Source organism: Salminus brasiliensis, chromosome 25 (assembly GCF_030463535.1).
Source record: "Salminus brasiliensis chromosome 25, fSalBra1.hap2, whole genome shotgun sequence".
NCBI classification, from domain to species: domain Eukaryota; kingdom Metazoa; phylum Chordata; class Actinopteri; order Characiformes; family Bryconidae; genus Salminus; species Salminus brasiliensis.
In genome coordinates, this window is record NC_132902.1 from 4,958,629 (window position 1) to 4,978,799 (window position 20,171).

General features: G+C 37.9%; 1 protein-coding gene across 3 annotated transcripts; it reads left to right on the top strand.

Annotated features, from left to right (window-relative positions):
• The first annotated feature begins 864 nt into the window (after positions 1 to 864).
• Positions 865 to 19,468, top strand: LOC140547861 (ectonucleotide pyrophosphatase/phosphodiesterase family member 1-like). Of its 3 annotated transcripts, none has more exons than XM_072671108.1 (23): positions 865 to 1,049; positions 4,139 to 4,211; positions 5,707 to 5,767; positions 6,746 to 6,843; positions 7,037 to 7,116; positions 7,787 to 7,906; positions 10,185 to 10,294; positions 10,419 to 10,484; positions 10,653 to 10,725; positions 11,454 to 11,562; positions 12,319 to 12,450; positions 12,560 to 12,591; positions 12,791 to 12,918; positions 13,133 to 13,202; positions 13,372 to 13,459; positions 14,810 to 14,994; positions 15,175 to 15,214; positions 15,314 to 15,468; positions 15,656 to 15,791; positions 16,120 to 16,194; positions 17,255 to 17,387; positions 18,346 to 18,493; positions 18,992 to 19,468. In XM_072671108.1, exons 1-23 carry the CDS (start codon positions 930 to 932, stop codon positions 19,142 to 19,144), a joined length of 2,385 nt encoding a protein of 794 aa, XP_072527209.1. In that variant the 5' UTR covers positions 865 to 929; the 3' UTR covers positions 19,145 to 19,468. The 3 variants fall into 3 exon arrangements, with proteins under 3 accessions (XP_072527209.1, XP_072527210.1, XP_072527211.1); XM_072671109.1 differs by having other exon boundaries at positions 18,349 to 18,493; XM_072671110.1 differs by having other exon boundaries at positions 12,391 to 12,450.
• The last annotated feature ends 703 nt before the right edge of the window (positions 19,469 to 20,171 follow it).

Here is a 20,171-nt window from a genome sequence, read left to right on the forward strand (position 1 = left end):
CTCATTTCTGCAACGCTGCAACCCTGAAGAAGTACACTTTACTAATCCTGCTCTAAAGTACATATGTTAAGATTGAAGACATTGACCCGCTTAGACTGAATCATTCCACTTGATTCTGAAATAATATTAGGATAAAATGTAAGACTACTTTTAACATCTTCTAACTTATTGGAGGGGTGTGTGAGTGGGTGTGAGTGAGTGCATGTGTGTCCTCAGAGAAAGGAAAGGCGTTTCACTGGTAATCAGTCAGATCTGATGTGACATTGAAGCAGCAGTGGTTGTGAAACAGGAAAGGGAGAGTTCATCAAAAACGGAAGCAGCTGTTTTACGTTAGTCCTCAGTGCTGCCACACTCTCACTAAAGATCTCTATGTTCTCCCCCAGTAGAATAATAAGATAAATATCCCAATACAGCGGAATATGAGTATTTTATCCGGGTGAAATGAGGAAAAAAAGTCATTTAGTGCTTCAGTGGGGGGCTTAAATCAGTCGTTTATGATTTCATTCTGGACTCGCCCTGGAGCGCCCTCTAGCGTCTGAACACAGGAGCCATAATGACCAAACGTTTGAATCCGTACAGAGCCTTTGAGCACCATCGTTACACTGGCTTTATACCCCTCTAGCCCAGGCCAGGCACGAGGCATGCTGCCAATAGCTCGAGGGAGTCCTATTCTATTGGCCATACTTCTGCTGTTTTTGTGTGCGTGCTTTTGCACATGTGTCAGCAATGGGTGCAACTCGAAGTAGCTAAATGCATTCATGAGAGGTGGTGTCCACAAACATTTGGACATGTTGTTAATGGTTCAGTGATGGCCTTTCCTGACGTCATCAGTGGGCGGTCCTTAGCGAACAGCCGCGTTCAGAGCTGCCGGGGTCACTCGAGCGAGAGCGAGAGCATGCGTGCTGTCGGTGTGAAGGGACGTGATAATAATGGAACTTGCGGAGGGAGGAAAGCATGCGGACACGCCGCTCGCGACAGGACGGACACACACACCCCCCAACAACAGCGCGAGGTCCGGAGCGGCCAGTAAAACGAAAGTAAAAGTCGGGGTGAGATTTCTAGCTTACAGTTCAGCCCTGCGCTCTTCTGTCAGCGACAGATCGGTGTGTGTTTAGCGCACAGTGACTTCATTAGTGCTGGAGGTTGGTGTGTGGATGTTGACACTAATCTTTAAATGTGTGTGTGTGTGTGTGTGTGTTCGTGTGTATGAATGGACGCTTGCGGAAATGAGCTCTCTAGCCTCTATCTGCACAAGTGTAGGAGTGGCTGTAATAGTGTGGTGAAAAGATAGCAGGAGGGCCCTTGAGGAGGCTGCAGTTTTATTCATATTGAATATTGGACCATAACAAAATGTGGCTAATAGCCTGACTTAGTTGTAGTAGTAGTTGTCATAGGTTCATGAGGACAGGCTGTCAAACTAGTAGCAAAGCCAACTTGTGAAACGCATGGCACTGTTTCAGGTTTGGTGGTTGAGGGGGGCCCATGGGCACTGCTTTTGCATAGGGCCCAGAATTCGGTGCTACGCCCCTGGGTTCACCTGCAGTACAATGGTGGTTAAAAGTCCAGAGGTTTGTGTTATTCAGTCTCAGTGGTGTAATTAAGGAATTCAGAGGTTCAGTTGTTCTCAGAACAAGGCCTGTACTCTCTATTACTCAGTTCACTGTATAATATATATATCTTTTTTTTTTTTTTTTTTTTTTATCAGAAAAAGTGCTCAGATTTTCCCCTCTAAGTTTAAAATGTTTTCCACAACCAGTGTCACAACTTACTCTCTGACTGCTGACTCCTGTACAGCACCTGTACCTGCTACCACACCTCCTGGCTCCATCATTTCAGTGGATTATATGTTAGTGGTACAACTGGACAAGCACAGCAGCTTTAAGACTATTTGGGGAAGAATGCAAAGTTTTGCAAAGGAGTAAACTAATGTGTGAAAATGTGAAATAATGAGTAAACTTAAAGGATCTAACTGAACAAGTGAGTGTAAAAGAGAGATAGGAACAGGTGAATCCATGAAATACTTGAGAATCAGCCAAATCTTAGACAGGCTGGAAGCCAATGAAGTGGTGGAAAGTGGAGAAACTGGGCAGATTTCCTGCTGGTATGTGTGAGTAATCTGACAGGAGTTTGTTGAGAGATTTGAGGTGGAGACCTGGAAAAAGCACAACAGTCAAAAGACAAGGAAGGAGGTGATTCCAAGGAAGGGTGTGACTGTGAGAGCATGCATGCATCTCTCTCTCACATATATGTACCATATATATATATATGACCACTGTTCTCATTGGCTTCGGTGTAAAGTCCAGTCATGGAGAGAGTCCAGATTTTGAGTTCCATTGTGCTGAATGATAGTCCGTTTCCAGAGGACCTCAGGGTATGAGTGTCAAAGACAGTGGCAGAAAATAGAGCAGGACTGAAGCAACATTGCAGCAGAGCAGGCAGCCGGTCAGAAAGGCCTACTCTGGTACTCTTGACACTGATCCAGATTAAGCAGATGTTGGAGGCTGCTGTGAGCACCTGCATGTCTTTTGATGAGAAAAATAGATATTATCATTATCATTTTATAGATCTGATGAGAGCACTGATATCAACATTTTAAATATTTCCTCATCATATTACTGGGGCATGTGCTGAACGGAAGAGCAAGTAAAGAGTAAAGACTGCATTGTACAAGGCAGGTGTTGACATCAGAATTATTAACCGTAACAGTTTTGGTGTTGGTATTGGATAGCGGTTAACCATGATGAAATTCAAGGGAAGCATGACAAACACAAAGAGTTCTTATCTATCAGGACACACACAGGTCTTCCTGTTGCTTAACGGCTAGTATAACAGAAGAGTTACAGCAGTCACAGGACACAGTAACATAGGAGAATAAAGCCCTCAGCAGAGGTGCAGCTACTACTTTCAGTCTAAACTGAGTTTATAAGGATTAGCTATTCAGTTCAGTTCAGGCTTGTATTTCATTTAGGTTTTTACATGGTCATTAGACAGGTAGCAGTGATAGGAGGGTGTGCCGCTGGTGGTGGGGGGAGGCCCTTTTGGTCGGACTGGTAAGTGGCAGCTGGTCTGACACAGGTAGAGGGGACCTCAGCGGCTCTTCCAGCAGGTCAGGCTGGGTGACCATTTACTCGGAGAAGGTAAAGAGACAGAGTTAGTTTTGAGAGGATATATAGAGAGCAGAGACTGTTGAGCAGTATCAGAGTGTGTCTGACGACTCCAGCAGGTCTGACTATAACAGCCTAATTAAAAGGAGAGAGCCAGAAGGTAACACAGACACAGGAGCACACTGAAACGCTAGCGTCCATCTGCTCCACCGTCCACAATCGCTTGTAAACAGAGAGACGACAGCTCCAGCATCTCAGTGTACTACAATTCCCTGTGTCTGTGAACCTCTGGACCCACAACCGTTATCTAAGGGGAAACATTAATTACCAAAAGCTAAACTAAACAGACGAGTTTTCAGCCTAGATTTAAAGATTGAGACTGTGTCTGAGTCCCGAACATTATCTGGAAGATTATTCCAGAGTTGGAGGGAAAAGGCTCTTGCTCCCTGCTGAAGTTTTCTGAATTTTGGGAGCTACTAAGAAGCCAGCACCCTGAGATCTAAGTATTCGTGATGGTTCATAAGTGGCTTTATGACATAAGTGACTAAACTAGCATTAAAAATAGAAATAAAAAGAATTTAAAAGTATTATTCCTATGGTAAATGATGCTGCTGCAGTAAAACATACCCTGATACACACATATCTCTATGCCCTCTTGCTGCAGTGTTTTTTAATATTTTGTCTACATATTTTATGCCTTTAAGGATTAAGTATTGTCAGATGCTTCACTTTAATTTTTTCAGTATTTCAAATTTTTTGAGAGGTTCTTTGGAGCATGTTACTGTTAAAAATAACCATGTTTTTACTGTCTATAATAAGACACAGTGACAATCCTTTACTATATTATAAACTGAACGATGGTGAACTCCCCTATTAAGTTGATAATTCATTTTAAACAATTAAATAATGTAAGAACTGCTACTACAAAATAGAGTTGATATTTAAGACACATTATGGCCAATTATTCTTATTAACTTGTTTGTTTATGTATATTTTTAGTATTACTATTAATTGTTGACTATTTTTGTTCACAGGTTGTGATCTTAGTGGCTGGACTTATTGGCCTAGCAGCCCTACTGACTTGGAAACTACTCAATCATGGGAAAGGTAGACTTTTTGTACGGCCATAGTTTATTATTGCACTTCATTTGTATATAGTTTAATAAAAATGCAACCTTGTACAGTCCAAACAAACCTGATCAGCACATATAACTTTCGCAGTCTTCCTCAGCCGCTCTTTTGAAATAATGATGGCTTTTAAATTGTATTTAAGCTGTTTAGAACAGGGGTCACCAGTCTTATCCACAGAAATGTAAGGTGTGATAAGGTGCGTCTGCAGGTTTTCTTTCTAATCAAACAGGAGCACACTTGATTCTGCCTGTTTAATCAGTTGTTCACCACTCTGAGGATAGTTTTTGTCAGTATAATCAGTATATTCACCCCAAAACCTGCAATCTGCTTCTCCAAGATACCTTCACCAGTTGTCTCTGTTCTCTTTTAGTCCATACTGATGTTCTTCCACATCTGTTTCCTGTGCATCTTTATTTTCCACTAGATCAAGAGTGGACATGCTCCAAAGTACGCTGTGGCGAGAACAGACTGTCCGAACTTCACTGTGTGAAGGTGCAGAAATTGTTGAGACATTAACTCAGGCTGAAGCATAGTTTGAGCTAGATGACCTGGAGAAACTTTCTTTGTTTCACATTTGCTGGATTAACAGATGCTAAACCTTCTTTGTCGTTTGGCCAGACGCTATATTCACAAAATTGTTAGAAATAAATTGTAAGAGAGAACCCTTCTGCAAAAGAAGAACAGCACAACACCTCATATGAATAAAACGAAAAATAAACAACACTTGACTTAATGTATAAACAATTGAACCATAGCAAACTTACAATGAGTATTAAAACTTATAGTTCCAGCCACATCTACTAAGCCTCTTTGCTCCATCATAGTTCCCTCCTTTTGGCTTGGAAACAATATGCTGCCACATAGTGGATGGAGAAGGAATTAACATGAAAAAAAAAACCTGTCAGAAGGTTACCTGTTAACACTGAAGTATTTGTTGCAGTGGTGCATATTATGTGTTTTTAATGGGGGTGATTAAGGAAAATTGTGAAACATGAAGAGAATATTTTTTGTATTATTATTGATTATTTCAATTGACTACACACACACACACAAAAAAGCCTTTAGAATAATAAACTAATTTAAAATATAATCGTTAGATTAATCGGTTTAAAAAAAATAATAACCATTAAGTGCAGCTCTAAGTGCTTTATTGTATAAACTATCCTCCTCATAAATAGTGAAAAACTTCCCTCTTAATAATATGTTCTCCAATATTCTCACACCACCTCTGATAAAGTACTTGGCGCCCTCTGTGGATCCACTCCTTTCCAGTTAACAGGCTTTATGACAGCTTATCTAATCCCCACTGCACCTATAACAGCCTTCCTGTCTCTTGTTTCCACAGCTTCTTCCTGCGAATCATGTCTGCATTCACACTAATACTCCACTGATCAGCGTCTTTTTGATATTTACAACCTGGGACTCATTAAGCATTAAGCCTAACAATGATCTGTTTTATTTTTTTATATAGAGGAACAGTCATGGCTTGAAGAGGACTGTGAGGATATCAAGACACCTCAGTGTCCTGCAGGGTAATATGATACATGATGTGTAGTTGATCATTAAGTTTAGTTTTATAGTTACAGTTCTGTTATTTCTTAGTGTGTTTACATTAACTTATCTTAAATATTCAAGGACGCCATTATAGATACAGAGACATGTATTTCTATACTTTAAAATTAAAGGTTCCTAAATGGTTCTTGACTTGAGTGTAGGATTGTAGAAAACATTCAGTTGGCATAGAACCTTTATATTAAATCTCTATATAATATTGATAATGCACAGCTTTAGAGGTGGGAAGGCCTGTTGTCCTCAAAACAATGTGCAATAATCTAATTTGCAGCAACTGTGCAATGCTGTACTTTGTACTTCTTGTAGAAGCCGTGTTCAGGTGAATTTATCCAGTTCTGCAGGCTAATAGAGGTGTAATGCTACTACGTACTACTATATACGTACCTAATAAATTGCCAATGTGTGAAATAAGATGTTCTGATATTGGAAGCAGATTAATGAACAGTTCACAACCCCTTTAAGAGTGTGTGTGGGGGGGGGTCTAATACAGTTAGATTTGTGCCGTTATTCCTCTGTTGCTAACTGCTAAATTAAGTATGTGTTAGTGTGTATGTGTGGAAACATAAGAACTTCCATGCATTCTTAAAAAGGGTTTTTCAGTAAAGGAAAATTAGCATTTGAATACTGAGATGAATATTGGTCTCATTAAAGAATTCTTCCCTTTGGTGCCATATAGATGATTCTGTATGGCACCAAATAGTGTTCCACTATTGTTACAAGCTAAATAACCCCTTTTGAGTGTCTTATAGAACCCTTTATGATTTCATACAATTAATGTTTTAATGTTTGAATGCCCAGCCTGGAGTAGCTATTTTCTCTGCCTATTTTCAGATAAAGCTAGATTTTGGGTAGCTGATTCTGAGCTGTGGAGGATAATAATGTGAAGTAAATGTGAATTTGGAGCAGTAATTCCTTTCTATTTGTTTTTGTTCTGACAGCTTCTCCAAGCCACCCTTAATCCTGATCTCTATGGATGGCTTCAAAGCAGGGTATCTGAAGTCCTATGGCAGCCATCTTCCAACCATAAGCAAATTAAGTGTGTTCTTGATTGATTGTGTCTCTGAGCTGGTTTTCTTAAAGTTCATTCTAGTGGAGATTCTCCATTTAAAAATGTGTTTTTGATTCTAATCTTGTACTAGACAGTTTAATACTTTAGGCTGGAGTTCTTTTTTTAATGATAAATCAGGGAAACGTCTACATTCTACAAGTCATATAACTTTTATTTTTAGGTAAATGTGGAACCTCTACAGCATATATGCGTCCTGCTTATCCTACCAAGACCTTCCCCAATCATTACACCATTGTAACAGTAAGTATATATGAACATATATATGAATATGTGTCAAGACTGTCCACATTTGTCCATGTGGTACTTAACCTTGGATTTTGCACTAAGACTTTTATTTTTCAGGTTGAATGTAGAGTTCAGTGGTCTAAAATTGAGTTGATGTGTGACTGGTTTAATGTGCAGCCCTTTCCATTTACGGTTGGTCCTAACAAGTTGATATTTTTAAGAACAGAAAAAATGCCCTTCCAGATAACATGCCCATGTGGCCCAACTGTGCACCACAAAGTTTTGTCAACGGATTCCATATTGGCCCCGCATATGAATGCTCACCAGGGTCAGTTTATGTGACCAGGAGGGGTTATACATGAGCCCCATGTGGGTTGCATAAATTAAGGTGGGCTTTAATGATGGGGCTTTTTGCCATTTGCTCAGCATCTTCAGCAGATTTCGCCATGCATAGCAAATACAAGCACTAGTTAGAAGAAATTCTTGTTTAGGTCAAAAAAAACCTTTGGACAGCATTAACACAGACGATTCCTTTGGCAAAACAAGTGTAATCAGCACACAGAAGAATACTTTAATACAGAAAAACAAGATGTAGAGCAAAGCCAAAAAAGAAGGTTCAAACCAGGGTCTAAATGAAGCCTATGTCCTTCCCCCAGTTGAATAACCTTTGTGATCTCTTTCACAGGGTCTGTATCCAGAGTCACACGGAATTGTGGACAATAAGATGTATGACATTACCCGCAACGCTATGTTCAGTTTGAGAACAGAAGAGAAGTTTAACGCCTTCTGGTATCAGGGTGAACCTGTAAGTATGTGCAGAAATGAAAAAAGCAGTACATTTGTGCATAGATAAAGAAGCTACGTGTACTTTCAAAGGTTCTGATTCACTTATGTAGTAGTATGTTACCGCTGTATTACTTAAGGTCGAACGCAAAAGTCCAGGGAAGAGGAAAACTTAAGTTTTAACTAAGAGTTAACTAAGAGCCTTGAACTAAGGACTTGATAACAAAATCAAAGTAAATCAGATTAGAATTTAGTCTGATTATAAACTGCTAGTAAAAATGAGTAATTTTACTATTGTTTGCTATTGTGTATGAGCACATCTTACCCAAGACTGAATCAGCTTGATATTGGCCAATAGAAAAAATTAAGAAACACACTAATGAACTTATAAAATCAACCACAATATGCAAATAAAACGAAAGCAATACCAATATTCCATCCCTTCTATAAAGAGAAATGTCAAATGAATATAAAACAAATTACAGAAGTAAAAAAGGTACACACGGATTTTAACATCATGTTATTGCACTATAATTTCATAGAGAATTCCAATGATGATTAAAAACATTCACCAGCTGCAAGACCCCTCGCACCCCGTTCACCCCATTGGCCTAGGTCTTTGTATGTGCTTGTAATAGATGTGTGTAGTATGGACCAAATTAAATGCATGTTTTAAGCCCCTCCAGTCCTTTAATAAGCCAAGGGAGTTGGCTCAACACAACATCTTACTAGTCAGAATGGAAGAGTCTGGTTTTAATATTTGTCTATTAATAGCTGGTGTCTGGCAGTAAGACAGGAGAGGGAGTGTGTTCTTGTGAAAAACGTCACAGCTGTGATTTAGTTGCAGTAAATCATTGAACCTCTTCTACTCTTCCAGTTAAACACTTTTCTTAAGAAAAGTCAGATCCTCCCTTTTCCTCTTAAAAAGCCTATTGACCGCCAGTGGACCAAAAGTGTTATTATAATATTACCAATGAATAGCCCCACCAGTTACAGATGTCCCTGTAGTTACTGAATAATACACATTTGTGTATAATAAGCCTTTCTGCATTTAGGAGTTTTTAAATCAACTGTTACATGTTAAAACACTGCTCAGCTTTTTTTTTTTACCAGTTACTAGATAGTGATATATAAAGGATTATACTGTATACATTGCTGTATATGCTGTTATCCCATGTACATTACTCCTCAGTCATGTTATTGAATGGAATGTCTTTACTGAAGCTCTGTGTGGTATCTGAAGGACACCGCATGTATGGTTGACTTCTTATATGCTGCTACAAAAGCTAGTAACTGTAATATCGTTTATGTCCCAGACGTAGAATTCAGACAGAACTGTTATGTAATGTTACATAATGTTATGTTACAGTAATGTTTAAATCACTGATAGAAGAAAAACATGAAAGATATGGTTCTGTTCCCTTCCATTCTGAAGAAACACAGTCAAAACTGTCCACCATGTTCTTAAATTTGCAACCAGAGTCTGCCCAGTAGAGAGCAGTGACAGACGCATCTACTTTGAAAGACCAGTCCTCTTCTCACAGAACAAACGAGTCTCAGAAAGCCTTTATTACAACTTACAGCTCACAAGCAAAGCAGATTTTTCCCTTGGATACCCTGTTAGTCTAGATTTACATTTCCATCAACTGACTGTACCGGAGCTCTGTTTGCCACCGAGACACACCTAAGCTACTACTGTCCAATGTAATGTTAATTGTCTGAGCAGCAATTATATATATATATATATATATATGTGTATATATATATATATATATATATATATATATATATATACGGTATACGGTACTATATATATATATTATTATATGCAGAAATGTCCTGCTGAAGAACCTCACTTCATTCCTGAGTGTGACCCCACCTTTTTACAGTATAGCAGAATAAGAATGATTTATGGCAGAAAATAAAGAAAATGGGCCAATAATATCACAGTTATAACTGTTGGAATTAGAAACTGTAGATGGACAGACAGTTTAGAGGAGAAATGGAGATGAAAAAATGGGCTCATCAAAAGAGCTACACATAATACTGCAACCAGCTGGTAGAGGCGATACACCGGTGGTGGATTCACTTTTGAGGGACGTTGCGCTGTCCATGCTTTGCAACAGTCAGTGGTCATTAGTGTTGCTCTATTGATCACAGCTGTATCATAGTCGGTACTATTCCAGTGACTGTTATTCTGCAACCAGTGAGTTTATTGTCAAATTATAAGCAGATTACTTGATTGCTAAAGAGTCAGTGTTGACCGTCTGATACTTTATTTTGTGAAATGTGTCGTTTAGGTCTGGATCACAGCCATGAAGAACAATATGAAAGCGGGGACATTCTTCTGGCCAGGTTCAGAAGTAGCTATTAAAGGGAAATTTCCAGATTTCTATCAGAAATATGATGCGTGAGTATATTTTAATAACCATTAAAACAACAGGATAAATGAGTATTTCTCTGTGTCCTAAATGATGTATAGTCTACTGTGTGTAAAATATGTGAATAAACTGTAAAGGATTTTTTTTTTTTAGGACATTCCCTGTTGAGAAGAGGGTGGCCACCATTTTTAATTGGTTAAGTTTGCCTCAAGGAGAAAGGTGATTAGTTTTTGGATTATAAGATGAATTAAAGATGAAAGAAAAAAAAAAATATTGTATATATGTAGTTGTTAGGTTGTAAAAAATTATAAAAAAAAAAAAAAAAGATGGTAAAATATATATTTTAATGAAACATTTAAACATTTTATGTATTATTGACTACTTTAGGCCAGACTTTTACACCTTACATTTGCAAGAGCCTGACAACTCCGGTCATTCATATGGACCAACAAGCAGTCAGGTACACACACATATAGCTCAAGATATGCTAACGTATTTCAGAGGTTCCCACAATATCTTATGACTGAGATCTGATCAATTGCATGATATCTGTTGTATGTATTAGGGATGCCCAGATCAAGTAACTAAGTTAGTTCACATCTAATAGTTTCTTATAATGATGTTCCACTGTAAAATACAGTGCACACACTGCAAACTTAAAAGTCTTATTTATCTTGTGAGAACGCCCACACTGCTGCCGACTGGGCAGAAATGTCCACTAATGGCACCTTGAGGACATTGGATGGCGCTCTAAATGCTGTGGTTAAATAACAACAACAACAAAAAATTCCAAATAATCAGAACTGGTTTAGGATTACAATTGCTGATACACAATCTATTAAAATGTGCCTGGATCGGACCAGGACATACCTAATATGTATTAAGATCATCATTTAAGTGCAGTGGGAGTAAAACCATGTAACACACTAAAACGATCAACCCCCCCAAAAAAGATATTTTTTAAATTCCTTCACATGAGTTGTATTAAACCAGTTCAGAATGTGGTCTGCACATATAATGCTTATGACTATATGATTTTATAGTCATTTAAGTAACTTAAGTATTTCACAATATTTTTTTTCAAAGGACATTTTCCTATTTTATTTAACTTGAATTGTTCTTGTCAGAATGCCAGAGCTCTGTAAAGTCTTCAGTATTATGTGTGTATCTGTTGTAACTGTATTGTAGGTGATTAATGCTCTGGTGGGAGTTGACAAGGTTATAAACTTGCTAATGGAAGGACTGAAGCAGAGAAAACTGCACAACTGTGTAAACCTGATTCTTCTCTCTGATCATGGTGATGTTTGTGTTCTTTAATTCATATGTCTGTACTTACGTTACTACATATAGTGGCTTGCAAACATTTGGTCACCCCTGGTCAACATTTTTGTCATTGTGAATAGTAGGTTTCAACTTTCCAAGCTTTATAAATACTCTGTCTCATCAGAGCTTATCCCAACAGTTTTCCCCTTTTATTTTCTTTTGTAAATAGAATCATGGTCAATATAATTTGACTTTTTGATAAAAACATTACAAAAAAAAACAAAAAACAATGTTAATGTCAAGGTGAAAACATATTTGTACAATGTAATGTCATTTAAATATAAATATATATTGTAAAATAAGTGACATAAGTGCATAAATATTTGCCCCGACCTAATTCAACATATACAAAAAAAAAAAAAAAAAAATTCCAAAATCACTGAACATCCTCTGGAGTTTAGTTAAATCCCTCATTAAGAAATGGAAGGAATGTGGCACACTGAGTACAAAAAGGGGGTGAATACTTTTTTCTAGCCACTGTATGCTAGATACACTGTATATTATAGTTATACAGCTGTAGATATATAAAGACTGCCATATATTCCACCGTCATTTTTCTTAAAGGTCAGTGTGGCATTTTATTGTTCTTGTTTTCTGAGTTCCTTGGTTTGGAACAAATCATTGTTTGCTGTATGATTTTAATATGTAATACATAATTTAATGCCTGAACCAGTACAGTCAGGTTTTTTCCTTCTCCTTTTTATGTTGATTTTCTGTATCTGGAAACCAGGAATGGAAGAGGCCTCATGTAAAAAAATTGCTTATGTGTCATCATATGTGGACAACACTAATGACTTCATAGTCATTGATGGCCCAGCTGCACGAATCCGACCTAAGCAGCTTCCTGAAGACTTCTTCACCTGTAAGTCCTAAAAGATGAGTGTGTGTGGTGTTATTTTTTATTTACAGCATGTTGCTGTAAATTAAAGCTGTGTATTTATTATATATTATCTTTTTGTTTATTCCTGCAGTCAATTATGAGGGCTTGGTGAAGAAGTTGTCGGTATGGATCTTCTCATACACAGTTTTAATAAACGTTTATTTTTAGTATCAGTTCAATATTAATTAATAATGATTAATAATAATCTGTTTTACATGGGTAGGTGGAGTAATGTAATCTTAGTACATGACATCTGTTAAATCTATGACCACCACTTTAGTTATTCTTTGATTTCCATCTCCACCCCCTTATACATTTTAAGTGCAGAGATCCAGATCAGCCGATGAAACCCTATCTGAAGGAGCATCTTCCTAAACGACTCCACTTTGCCAACAATGTCCGGATAGAGAGAGCACATCTCTACATGAAGCCTCAATGGCAAGCAGCCCTGTGAGTGTTCTCAGTGTGTTTTGGTACTTGGCTTAGAAGAGGAATTTCCCTCAGCAGTTCCTCATTTTCTATATAAAGCACTGACCACATAAACCTCAGCAAGTGTACTCAAACATCACTTACCACAACTACCTATCTGTTTCACCTCTGTCCAGTGTACTACACTCTGAAATAGAACTAAAAGTATTGTGTTTGTGCCTCTACTTTTCTGCAGTAGCCCATATATGTTCAAGCACTGCACTGGTGGCTTCCATGGTTCAGATAATACCTTTGTTAATATGCAGGTTGGTACAGTGTGAAATAACATTTGTGTAATAAGAAATGTTGTCTTTTGATGATAAAGTGAACTGGATTATTCTATAATCTTTACAAGTCTTATTTGCACGTCACAACTTTCTTTGCTGTGCTTAATTACCTCATTGAACAGTAGTCTAAAACTGTTTTTGTTTATAGAGCATTTTCATAGGATACGGACCAGGAATGAAGTTCAAAACCATTGTGGCTCCCTTTGAAAACATAGAAGTGTATAATCTCCTGTGTGGTACGTGTGCTTTTCTCAAATGAGGATTTTGTATTTTTATGAATGATTTTCCTGGATTTCTTTATTTTATGTGTCTATGTTTTTCCTTAGCTATGAATGCATTATAAGATCTTTTAGTCAACCTGAAATAATTGCTTAGCCATAATATTAACCATCATCCCATCATTTCAAATACCAAATGTTTGTTTTCTGTAATCGTCCATCAAAATTGTACTTTTGCCACCTCTAAAACATCCTTTGACTTTTCATATCATACACCATACCCCAGCTGGCGGGGAAAAAGAATGAGTATCATATTTCACAATCTTCTCTCCTACCACTCCCACTTCAGCTACAATCAAATCATTTAACATCCATTGCTAATTAGGTTTATTTGCTAAATGTACAAACTTTCAGTACAGAACTGCTTTCTCCAAATTTAACACAAAATACCACTTTTAGTGCTGTTATGATCTGCTGCAATTATGATCCAAAGCCAGACATCAGCTTCTGGCAGTGTTTCTGAGGAATTTTTGCCCATTCCTTATGGGCAGTGGCCTCCAGTTCACTAATATTCTTGGCTCCCACCAATGATTTTTAAGATGTTGGGCGACTATGATGACCACACCAGAACCTTTAAGGACTTTTTTCTGAAACCAAGCCTTGGTGGGATTCAGCTTTCAGATTTTCTCTTAAGATTTCCTGATACTCGACTGAATCTTGCCCTCCACACGCTGCAGAATTCCACTGCTAGAGGACACAAAGCAGCCCCAGAGAATCACTGAGCCACCACCATGCTTCACTGTAGGCAGGGTGTTCTCTTCATTTAGAAAGCGCCTTACTGTACAAACTGAAACCTCAGTGCATGCTGGCACCAAATCTTGCTGCAGGTCTTTTGCACTCAAGGGTTGTTGACCTGCCTCCTCAGGAATACGGGGGGCAGCCGGTAATAGCGTCTTTTGTCAAGTCCACTTAGTGTAGCTAATGTTCTTTTAACTTTTGAACTATGCTTCCAACTGTATCTTTAGGGATATTTAGTGCCTTTCCTCACTTTCAATATCCTTTTCCTTGTTTGTGCAAGGCAGTGACCAATTGTTTGACCTTTTTTTTTTTTACAACTTTCTTGATTTCTAACATAAAATCCATTTACATTAAGCATTTTCTTGATTAAGTTCTTGCTTAATTGGTTTATTGACAACAGCTTAAAGTTTGTAAATTTTGCTAATAAATCCTAGGCTTTTAGGCCCCCCTCTTGCCACCAAACAGCTACAACTACATGATAACTAATCGCACTAAACTAAGACTGCAGAAGGACAGTCAATACATTTTAACACAGTGTTGAAATGACATCATACCTCTCTCCCCCTTAAGATCTGTTGGGTGTTTCCCCTGCCCCTAACAACGGCACTCATGGGAGTCTCAACCATCTCCTGAAGAATCCCCCTTACCAACCAGTCTACCCTGTGGAGATCTCTCCAGCCTCCAGCTGCTTAGGCACGGCTCTCTCTCCCTCTGACGATCGAGGCTGTGTCTGCAGCTCCCACACACTCGACCAGGTTTGCACCACACTGTACTTTTAACGTAACAGATATATTTTAAATATTAGTATATTTTAAAAACCTTATATTAAAGAATATTAAGGTTTTGTCATTTTAAGTAATTGTATTACAATTGAAATTTAGCTCATTGACATCATTTCACATGGTGAAATCATATTTCCCCTTTATCCGTTTCAGGTGAAAATTCTCAATCAGCAGCTCATCACTTCAGATTCCAGTATGTATGATGATAGAAGTCACTTGAAGCACATAATCACTTCCTGCTTTTATATTTATTCACAGCTTCTAAGTAACTAATGGAAATGTTCCCCAACAGACCTCAACTTCAAACGTCTACACCTGCCGCACGGCATTCCTCGAGTTCTACAGGAGAACGCAGACTACTGTGTGCTCTATCATTCATCCTACATCAGTGGATACAGCAAAGATATCCTAATGCCTCTCTGGGTGGCATACACACTGGGGCCACTGGTGAGATTGCCCTTCAATGCTCTAGGAACTGAAAAGCAGAAAAAGGGTAGAATTCACTGTTTGTCACTATCAATGTTTTAAATCAGGCTTGTGTGGCAGATTAACACACACACACATACATACACACACACACACACATACACACACACACACACACACACACTCTCTCTCTCTCTGTCTCTCTAAGGCTAGTGTGCAGCCCATCACTTCTTCACAAGAAGAGTGTGTGCGTGCTGACGTGCGCGTTCCAGGCAGTGCAAGTCAGTCCTGCTCCTTCTACAAGAACAACTCCGCCCTGACCTACGGCTTTCTCCATCCTCCCAGTGAGCTTCACAGCATGTCTCTGTTATTATCCAGGCTGAGTTTAAATAAACAGATTTAGTTCTGTGAGTGAATCCCTTCATGCCTTAGAGTGGAAAAGGTACAGCATTGCATTGACTGCATTCAAATGTGAACATCATTTCTACTTTAAATAAATACAACAACATTATTTTGCCATTTGGCAGGAATAGCCTTAATGTAACATTTTTCATTTGTGTAAAAATGATGCGCACATTTAAATTAAGTAGATTCAGTGCAATACAAATAGCCTGGCTGGATTGAAAGCTGTGGATGTGGTGCATTTCACTTAACATCTTTTTTTCTCCACAGATTTGGGCTCCAAAAGCACTGAGTCTGACTCCTTGATCACCAGTAACATGGCCCCAATGTTTCCAATCTTCAGAGGTAACTGTTCTTGTTATGAGGCAGATGAATGTGGTCTGGTCTTCTGATCTGATCTGGGATGTTTTTTCCCCTCTGTGTCTTATTTATATCTCAGTATGATCTATAACTTCTGTACAATTTTGACAGCTGTGCACCATGCACCACGTGTGTGCACCAGTGGTCTTCAACCCTTCCCCTGGAGAGCAACCTTCCTGCAGATTTCAACTCCAACCCAATCCTAAACAACTCCTAAACACCCTGTTCAGCCAATCAAGACAGTAGCTGGTCGGGTGGGATGGATAGAGAGTTAGAGTTGATGACAAAGTCTACAGGAAGCTATGATCTCCAGGAGCAGGAATGGAGATCACTGGCCTGTACAGTTTGCCTGGGCATCAAGTGTATTATGTTTTAAACTGGGTCTTGTGTAAATGTTTCTCTTCTCTTAAAATCTGAAATTCACCAGGACACCAGGGAATGGAGTCTTCACCTAAACAAGAATGAATGAATGAATGAATGAATGAATGAATAGAAAAATAAATCATTGATTGTGGTTATATATTAAAATAACACTGCTGAAATTGTTATAAACCTAATTTATTGTTTATAGCAGACCACTAAAAACAACATAACAGGCTGACAAATATAAAATATTAATTTAGTGCCAAGAAAATCCTTACATTTACACAGTAAAACGGAACTGTGTTTTGGGTTTAAAGATTTGGTGCTTTTGATGTTCCATATCTTTCAGCTTGTCCAGAAATGCATGTGTAAAACCAGTTCCTCTTGAGTGTCTCAAAGCGAGAATTTCACTTCCCAACAGTAGGGAGAGCCCAAAAGCAAGAAATGCCAATTCCCCATAATGCTGCTTTAATTAGCTTTCTGTAAAACCCAGCTGATAGTACTGAGAAGGTTTTCTAATTTGGGTTTGCAGATGAATTTACAAAAAGTATATTGTTGGTATACAAGACTATTTTCCATTTTCAGTGTTTTCGGCTTATCCTGACCTTATTGTGACTTATTTTCTATGATTGGCATCTTTTATCTTATTCTGAACATGTTATCTTTTTTCTGGCCTTTACAGGCATTTGGGATTATTTCCACAATGTCCTGCTGGTAAAGTATTCAAAAACTTTGAACCGTCTCAATGTCATTAGTGGACCCATATTCGATAAAGACTTCGATGGGAATTATGACATCATGACTGGGAAGACACCGTAAGTTTTTCCCAAAACCACATATTTTTAAGTTACTTTACATCCGCCAAATTTCTTACAACTGTCAGCTGAGACCTTAGTGCGGCATTATCGCTGAAATCATAGATCACTGGTACAGTATGTAGTATAAAGTCGTGAGAATATAGTATTTTGAATTACCAATAACTAATCTAAAAGTTATCCATTACTAATTCATTCCTTTAAACTGTAATGAGATTACTTTCTTATTACCTCCTTGTAAATTGTATCCCACTACTAAACTACTTTATTCTTTTAAAACTATACAAGATATGTTAGAAAATAGTATGTTCAGTAGATAGAAATAGTTATTTATATTAAACATACACTTGGATTATTATATTGTTAATAATCCTAATGCAGGACTGTGGCTACTGTGAATTATTTGGTAACCGCTTGGTTTAGTATGCCCACAGGGTTCCATTTTTTTGGGCCTGTGAAACTGATGTTAATTATGACAGTAATGTAATTATGACAGTGAGGAACTAGAGTGTAGGTTTACATGCAGGGTCTAAGAGGTTCACAGGTTAATCACCATCTCGGCCTTTAAAGAGTGCTGATTAAACTGAACATCGAATGTTTGAAACCCCAAAAAATAGCCTCTAGAAAAAGATCTGCAGAACCTGCAGAAATAAACAGCTGTTCCTGTATCAAAATCCAGTCTGTTGAATTTATATGATAAATGATGTATGATGAAAGTGCTGTTTTTATGGAATAATATTGTACTGTTATGTTGCTTGGCAACCAAGGCCTACTGTTAAGGAACTACTGTGCTTGGGAGTAGAACTGTTTGTTGCTGTTATAAACAAATGTACTTATTTATTGCATTTTAGTTGTTATACTTATTAGTGTAATTGGATCTAATGATGTAATCATGTAGCAGCCTCAGCATTATTATTTCACATTCTGATGAGATCCTGTCTCTGCTGTTTCTTTGCAGCAGGACTGAAGCTCCAACACCCACACATTACTATGTGATTCTAACAAGCTGTAAGAACTTCTTTGAGGCTCTACAACAGTGTAATGGTCCACTTGACGCTTTATCTTTTATTCTACCCCACCGGGCGGATAACCTAGAGACCTGTCATGTGAGTAGTGGAAGTACATGTATTGTATTGTTCCCTCTTTTAATCTTTGTGTGTAACGCTATTATTGTTAACTTACACAAAGGGTATCAATAGTTCTTAACATTTAATGGACATCAATGTGAAACAGTTTTATTAATGAAGTCATTTTGGAGCATTTCTGTTGGTCCATTTAGCATTGTGGATGTAGATTTAGAACAGATAATATTGTAAAAGTAGCATTTTGTGCAGAGAGAGAGAGAGAAAGAGAGAGAGAGAGAGAGAGAGTGAGAGAGAGAGAGAGAGAGAAAGAATGAAACATAAAGTAGTAAGAGGAAGAGTGAGCTCTGTTTTTGTAATTTACTGCATAAATGTAGCTGAGGTGACGTCTCTGGCTGACTACTTCATTGACTAATGTTTCCTGACTACATGGCAGAACGTGATGGGAAAGCATGTAGATCTTCTGGGTGTCCATTTGTGAGTTTCTGTTCATCACTGTCTGTTCTTTTCTCCTTTCTACAGAGCGGAAATGACTACTCATGGGTTGAGGAGTGGGTTCAACATCATGCAGCACGAGTTCGAGACATCGAGCTACTGACTGGCCTGAGTTTTTATCATGATCGACTGTCTGTTACTGAAACATTACAGCTCAAGACTTTCCTGCCAACATTTTAGCACTTATTTCTATTAGAAGTAAAAGAATAATTCCCACTCACCCAAAGATGTAAGAATAAGATCAGCCATGTGAGATTGGCAAGAATAGGTCTTGTGGAAACACATTATTTCTGCCATACTCAGGGTCGTATGCCATTGCTCTGTTAAAAGAATGAATAATGAATAATTTCCATAATTACCAGAGTAAATATCACTGCACTGCACCAAAGCACTGTGTTTATAGATATTTGACAGTATTGTTCAGCCATGACATTTCTACCACTGTGGTATGATTTATGTACATGTTCATATGTGTATAAAATTATTTTATATTGTTCTCCTTTATTAAACTTAAATGATAACATATGAGTATTTATTTGTGCTGTATGAAATATTGATGACAAAAGAAATAAGGTCTAACACCTAAAGCCTAACACAACCATGCATCAACTGACATGATTTAACGGCTTTGAATGATCTTTGATGATAAACATGGACGTTAACTCGTTTACAGGAGGCACAGGTAGGAATTCTGGGTTTCTTCAAAAGTTCATGTATGGATCATTCATTTCTTTTAGTCATGTTTTGTAGTCATTTGGACACATGGGCATTTGATATCAATTTGAACAATTTCCAGAGATGCAGGTGATATAACTAAACACATACAACTAAAGAAATGTCTTTACAAATAACTCATTAAATGTCATTATAAAACAATTTTGGTGAGGAAAATGTTCGGACACTCCCCAGATCTAGTACTACTTAAAATGTCTAAAAATAGAACCAGGTGCAGAACAACAATAACACATAACCTTCAAGAACTGACTGTTCACCTGCAGCATTATTTAAACACACTTCAGATAATCACTGCAGATACAGATCAGGTTTTTCACTGCACCTGTCAGTGGTACTAATGTTATGGCTGATTGGTGGTATTCAAGGGTCTTTTTTTCCCTTATGATAATAATTAAGGTAAATATTAGATTATGGTGTGATGGTATTTTTTACAAGTAGAGCAGCTAAAGAAACACCAGGACATGGACAGTAG